This window comes from Palaemon carinicauda, chromosome 33, assembly GCF_036898095.1.
Source record: "Palaemon carinicauda isolate YSFRI2023 chromosome 33, ASM3689809v2, whole genome shotgun sequence".
Classification (NCBI taxonomy): domain Eukaryota; kingdom Metazoa; phylum Arthropoda; class Malacostraca; order Decapoda; family Palaemonidae; genus Palaemon; species Palaemon carinicauda.
The window spans coordinates 26714706-26721890 of record NC_090757.1 but is presented as its reverse complement, the minus strand read 5'-3'; the positions used below and the strand labels follow the sequence as shown (position 1 = coordinate 26721890).

The window sequence follows — 7185 nt, the reverse complement described above, 5'->3', positions numbered from 1 at the left end:
CTATTTTTTCACTAATAACTTTTTACCTAAGCTTCGGAAAAAAATTGGTATTTGGCCAGAATATGTTTGACACTCCTGTCTAATTTTTACCTTTATGCCATAGTACCTACGTTCGATCCTTCAGGAAATTACAGGAGTGAAATAAGGAGGCTAGTCCACAGCCGACACATACCCATTGGTTCAGAGAAAGAAAACGTCACGTTACCCTGACGTCAAGAGGGTTCGCCCGCCATGACAGTTGATTGGCTTTTTGTGACTAGACACCACTTCTACCAACTAGGATATTAAATGTGTCAGGTTTCAATTCCAATTTAATCAAAACCGATGCTCACCAGAACGTCAGCCGGGCAAGACCAACCTCCCACTGTAGTGCACAAGCACAGCAGTGGCCTCCCCAGTAAACAGCTTAAACTCACGGTCCCAAGCGGGGATCGATCCACCGCCATGCGAACGCTAGGCAAACACATTACCACTGTACTAGCTATTGTTTGTGGTATTTATTGTAATTTTTATCCCAGTTGACGCAATTCAATTGGCACTTGAAATTTTTCATATGTTACGACCAGATTATACGACCAAATGATAATCTACTTCCATCCATTATGGAGAAGATGAACAGTATTAATAATTAAGTTACACATTCGCTACTTTGTCATGAAATATTTTGGACCAAACGTTATCATTGCAGTATTGACGTAGTAGTAGTAATATCAATATCAAGTAATATGAAATTATTCTTACAAATACATTCTTATGTAACACATTATGTTTTGATAGTTATTGAAAGAAAAATGCGTAAAAGTCTAATTTGATTAATGTGAAAAATGTGTCTTAAAGAAACATATTGTAGATATACAAGTGAAACATCCAACACAGATGAAACTTTATTCATCGTTACTATTGTGGAATTGGTCGTTATTATCATCCTCATCATCAAAACCAATGGTAATGATAACGTGTTGTATTCACTCCTAGATGTTGTCCGGTGTCCAATACTCATCCTCAAAGTGACGGGATTGTCGAAGAGCACCCACCCACACTTTCTAGTTCGCGCAAAGCCTTGCTTTCTTCAACCTGGCATCATGATGTCAGTTTTACATCATGTAATGTCTCTGAACCAAGACTTTATCTGTAGGTCTTGCTCTGAACCCTTAATAGGGAGCCGAAGTCTGACGTCAAACTACCACGTGATGGTTCAAAACAACCGCTTCAGGAGCTCACTGACTTTGAAACTTACCAGTGTTCTAAAGGCGGGTTTATACGGTCGAACTCAGTTCGACAGACAAGTGTTTGAAATGATGTTCGAACGTGTGAACGGGGTATTCGGTTGTCGAACACGCTCGTCGAACGGTTCGAAGAAAGTCTTTTTCTCGCCTGACTTTTGTGGGCGGGGCTTCATTGTCCCCAAACATGCATTCGTGGCCGACTCCACCTTTTCGAACCGTTCGACAAGCAGGTCCGTCAACCACGTTAACAGAGCCATCCTTTAACTTGACTTCTCCAGTCATCATCCCATTTGAATAGAAGGACAGTTTGTTATATGAATTATGTTTTTTTTTTTTTTTTTTTTTTTTTTTTTTTTTTTTTTTAAGACTTTTTTTTTAAGACTTTTTTTTTTGCCATGAAAAAGATAGTAAATCAACTGCATTTTGCTGAAAACAGGCATCCCGCACGAGGACCCTTCAGAACTATGTTTACGCTAAGGTATATAGACCTTATAATCTTGGTTTACGCTTGAACCAGTTTGGCCATGCCATGGTAACTGACGTCATGACTTCGGCTCCCTATTGAAGTCTGAGCTGGCTCTGACTTCCAATTGTTGATTTTGATCATATAAGTAATTTATTTATCAAACGTAATTACGAAGGCATAGCGTCGAAAAGTAGGCAGGGATGTAAAGCATATTCTGGCGAAACATCTTGATCCGATGCTTTGGTTTAAAAGTTCTCGTTGAAAAAGTGTTATTCTGGCTCTTAAATCTGTTTTCGTTATTAGAGGTGAGAAGTATCCTTTAGTGAAAAATATTCCGATAATATACCTTGCAAGTGTACCTGATCTCTATTCCTTTTTATTTAATTGCCTATTGATGTCAATTGTAATACGGCGTACTTAAAACATTTTTAGCATTCCTTTGTATCATGTTATACTGTGAAATGAATGGAAAGGGGGATTGGAACTTGGATAAGTCTTTCACCCCCAAAAAATCATAAGACACTGGTATATAGGTAATTACTAATTAGAATATGCCCATATTCAATGTGAGAGGAATTTTGCATGCTATTTTTTTATTCTTTTTCTCTTAATTTGGTTTATCTAATGTAATTTCCTTGCAAACGCTCGAGTTTCGATTTTACTCTGTCAAGTCTAGCTTCATTGATTCAATACCACTTTGAAAGTAATTTTACTGGTGTTATCTCTTATGGGGGTAAAACCTGAGGTTTCATAAACTTACCTGAGATATGCTTGATCATATCAATTTGCGTCGTTGAGCAAAGTTCAGGTTTAAGCTATATGCGTATTTTATATATATATATATATATATATATATATATATATATATATATATATATATATATATATATATATATATATATATATATATATATATATAGAATGCGGAGCTTAACTAATTTAGGAATAGGTTAGTAATAAACAAATACAGGTAGCGCATAGATTTGATAAATGAAAAATATTTTGTTCAAGAAGAAACTGAATATTTTCTTGGTCTCTTGGGGTGTTTCGGTAGTGTGGATTTGACAACACACACCAATTATGCAGTGTGATATGCAAAATACCCATGAATATATAAGATAATTTGATTTTGTAGGTCTTGTAGAGAGTAGCATTCCCCCACGTGATGGGACCTGAAAAGCAACCTTTAAAGAAAAAAAGATAACAATAAAGCCACAACTTGTTTTTTCCACAAGTTTTTTTTTTTTTTTGGGGGGGGGTCAAAATTGAATGTTGAACTGAACACAAAATACGTTTGCAATCAAGAAAACTGATATTAAGCACAAGATTAAAATCACATCATTATTTAGATGATTTTTTTTTTCTGTCATTTTTATATACGTATTTATTTCATCTCCCAACAGGTGTAAAAGCAAAACTTACCCTCCTTTGATGCCGAAAACCAGTATTGTAATAGTATTCCACAATGAAGCGTGGTCAACGCTCCTTCGTACAGTCTGGTCTATCATCCAGCGATCGCCCTCGGCCCTTCTTCAGGAGATCCTGCTCGTCGACGATGCTTCGGAAAGAGGTAGGAGGGAGGGACGACTTATATCAAACTGTTTTGACATTTTTATAATATTTTTTGTTAGTCTGCATACTCCTATAGTAATTTTTTATACCAAACTCGGTTTTGACATTTTCCTTTTTGTTGCCTGTTTACTACCTCATAATCATTTTATGTATGTCATTGATAAAGAAGTTTTTTTTTTCTTTTACTTTGTTGTCGTACAGATTTGTACTTACAAAATTGTCTCTCTATTGATACAAATCTTTTCCCTTTTTCACCCCATAGGAAAATCGTAGTATTATCACATAGCATTTTTCTCCCAGTAGAATTTTTCCTACCTATCTTAGGAATATTAAAGGCATTTTCCTCTTGCATCATAGACAAATGGAATACAGTATGTGCGTATCCTTCTAGTAATAAGGAAGTGTCCCAAGTTATATCTGGTCCAATTTTCCTAGTCCCGTAGGGCTAATGTAATCACCCTTCCTTCCTTAGTATTAAAAAGGACTCTCCCTTCCCTTTGGTAGATTACCTAGGAGAAGAACTGGAAAAACACGTGAAGACCCTCCCGGTACCTGTTCGCGTTTTGAGGACAGGTCAGCGTTCAGGTCTCATCCGTGCCCGTTTGCTCGGGGCCAAGCAGGTCAAAGGGCAGGTCATCACTTTCTTGGACGCCCACGTGGAGTGCACCGAAGGGTGGCTGGAACCCCTGCTGGCGCGAATAGCCGAGGACAGGTAAGATATGAGGAATTTGATTTTGTATTGCAAAGTTGGATGCCTTATTTTTTTGTATACTGAATTTGCTCTGCAGCCCATATTCCAAACATTCATTCCTAGTTTTGTTTCTTCATCCTTGTTGTCATAGGTATACCATTTGTTGTTGCCTTTTAGAAATTTAATGAGTAGAGAGTTTTGACTGTTTATTAAGTAAGATTTGTTTATTTTAAATGTAGGTCGTTTTGCCTAGATACGGAAAAAATAGCAGTTATAAAACTAATACTGTAACTACAAGAGGGGCACTCATTAGAGCGCATACTGCCACCACGACAGCTTATTTCTCGACCTTGACCTTTGACCTTAACATGTATGTATTGGCGTGGATGTTCATACACTCAAATATGAACCAAGTTTGAAGTCTCTGTGACAACGATGTCCAAACTCATGGTTAATTACGTGAAATAGACATTTTGCTTGACCTAGACTTTCCAAAATTGAATATTTTCCAGTTTTTTTTTTTTCACACAACACCTAATCCCTGTAGATTTCATTACTCTACGATTAAAAGTGTGGCCAGGAAGCTGTTCACAAACACATATACACACACGCGTAAGTTACAAAGGCAGAAACTGGGGGGAAAACATAACCTTCTTCCAACTTCGTTGTCGTAGGTAAAAATATATCTAATTTATGAAATTTCTTTTGTATGTTTTTACTTACGAAGGGAAATGCCCTTTACGATTTCCCGTTTTACGATTTCCCGTTTTAGTATTTGGTTAACTTCGTGCATGAATTTTATTTGTGTAAACTTATCATGTAACTTTGTAATCATTTGGAAATAGAGCTTTAGCTTGTTGAGAGTGCGAGCTTTATATTTAGTTTGATAGTGACTTGAAAAGCTGTGCTGATCTCTCTCTCTCTCTCTCTCTCTCTCTCTCTCTCTCTCTCTCTCTCTCTCTCATTCACAAATTTAATCTTCTCGCTTCCATTTTTAAATTGATATTCATCATTAATGTGTCAATTTTTTTTGTATCGTGTTGGGTCTATATTAATCATTGCCGATGTGATGAATAATACTCGTTGTTCCTTGTCCGGCGATGTTGATAATTTCACCGTTTGCAGCTGGTGCTTCCGTGTGTATTGGCCGTCACGCGAGGCGCCCAGACGTTATTCTTCCTGGAAGCAATGCAACCATTCTTATAATCAGCGATGTAAATTTTGTACGGGAACGTCTGGGAGAGATGACTGTAACCGACGTGGCGTTCGCCATCGGTCACGCTATGTGCGCTTCTCCACCTTCTCTTGCAAGACCTTTTTCCCTACCACCTAATGTACCTCTCTTTTATTTTTCCTATTTTCCTTCCTTCCTCCTAAATTTCTGACCCTCTTGTTTACCTCCTCGATACTAGCCTTCTCTCCTTCCCTGTCTTCTCTTACTTACCTCCCAACCATCTTTCCACCGAATAGGTAGTACGATGGCCAAGGTACCAGCCACCCGTTGAAATACTACTGCCAGAGAGTTATTGAGTTGTTTGACTAGCCAAATAGTACCGTATTGGATCCCTCTCTGGTTACGGCTATTTTTCCTTTGCTTACACAAACCCCGAATAGTCCGGCGTACATTCTCCTATTTTCTCGTACATATGCAGCACTAAGATAACCCCAAAAAAATTCTTCACTCAAGAGGTTAATTGCCGCACTGAAATTGGTCAGTGGCTACTCTCCTCTTGGTAAGGGTAGGAGAAACTCTTTAGCTATGGTAAGCAACTCTTCTAGGAAGACACTCCAAAATTAAACAATTATTTTCTAGTCTTGGGTAGTGCCATAACCTCTGTACCATGGTCTTCCACAGTCTTGGGTGAGAGTTCCCTTGCTTGAGGGTACACTTGAGCACACTATTCTTGCTTTTTGCGTATTTCCTTACCTCGCTGGGCTCTGTTCCTCTGTTGGAGCTTTATGCTTATAGAATCCCCCTTTTCCAATTAGGGTTGTAGCTTAGCAAGTAATATTAATAGCCCTCCCCATCTCCTATCACTTATACAGTCTCTCCTTATGCCTTTTCCTCTGTCATTCCAATTCATTTCCCCCTAATCCTTACAATTTTCTCTTATTACTTATCCCCAATCTCCCCCTTAAGTTACCCCACCCAATGTCCATTTTACTTACTAGCTCCTAATCTCCCCTCTTACTTATCTCCTCTCAATCTCCCCCCCCCCCTTTTTACTAACCTTTTCCCAATATCCCCCTCTTACTTATCTCCTCTCAATTCCCCCCCCCCCTTTTTTTTACTAATCTTTTCCCAATATCCCCCTCTTACTTACCTGCTTCTAATCTCCCCTTTCCTTAACTCACAATCTCCCCTCTTCTTGACCTCCCTACCTTCTTCAGGCGCCGTGTACTGCAGGCCTTAATAAGGGCCTTTGCAGCGTTCCTTCGGCCTTTAGCGGCACTTGCTTTACATCCTTTTACTTTACCTTCTTTCCCACGTCTTTTCTTCCTGCTTGCTGTCCAACCTTTGCCAATTTTTACCTATACACCTGTTGTGTTTTTTCCTGTTGCTCTTCAGTGCTGAATGGCCTCACGGGCCCCAGTGCCGTACTATGTAGCTAAGACTTATAAATGCAATCTTATCTAGTCTAATTCAATTGTCTTCCTTCTTCGTTATCTCCTTCCTAAATTTCCCTCTTTCTTACCTTCTTGCTTCTCCTTCCCTCATTGTATTGGAGACGAGAATTCTGCACAGGGTAGATATATATATATATATATATATATATATATATATATATATATATATATATATATATATATATATATATATATATATATATAAATTCGACAAATTAATTAGATATTCAGAATTCTTATTAACCCTTTTTTTACACCCCAAACGAAACGGCAAACCTGTTGTAGAAAAACAAGTTTCTTGCAGATAACTCGGAAAAAAGATAGATTTTTTTACCCTCTTATATCAATGGGTAAATATAAATCTTTTACCCTTTTATATTAATGGGTAAAAAATTAAATCTTTTACCCTCTTATATTAATGGTAAAGATAAATCTTTTACCCTTTTATATTAATGGGTAAAAAATTAAATCTTTTACCCTCTTATATTAATGGTAAAGATAAATCTTTTACCCTCTTATATTAATGGGTAAAAAATAAATCTTTTACCCTCTTATATTAAATGGTAAAAAATAAATCTTGTACCCTCTTGTATTGATGGGTT

General features: G+C 37.5%; 1 protein-coding gene across 1 annotated transcript in view; it reads left to right on the top strand.

Annotated features, from left to right (window-relative positions):
* Positions 1 to 824: 824 nt before the first annotated feature.
* The window catches only part of Pgant5 (polypeptide N-acetylgalactosaminyltransferase 5), a 75608-nt gene continuing 69247 nt past the window's right edge, over positions 825 to 7185 (top strand). Inside the window, exons 1-3 of the mRNA XM_068357205.1 lie at positions 825 to 961; positions 3096 to 3262; positions 3769 to 3976. Coding sequence (XP_068213306.1) covers positions 825 to 961; positions 3096 to 3262; positions 3769 to 3976 — 512 coding nt within the window. The remainder of the gene's footprint in view (positions 962 to 3095; positions 3263 to 3768; positions 3977 to 7185) is intronic.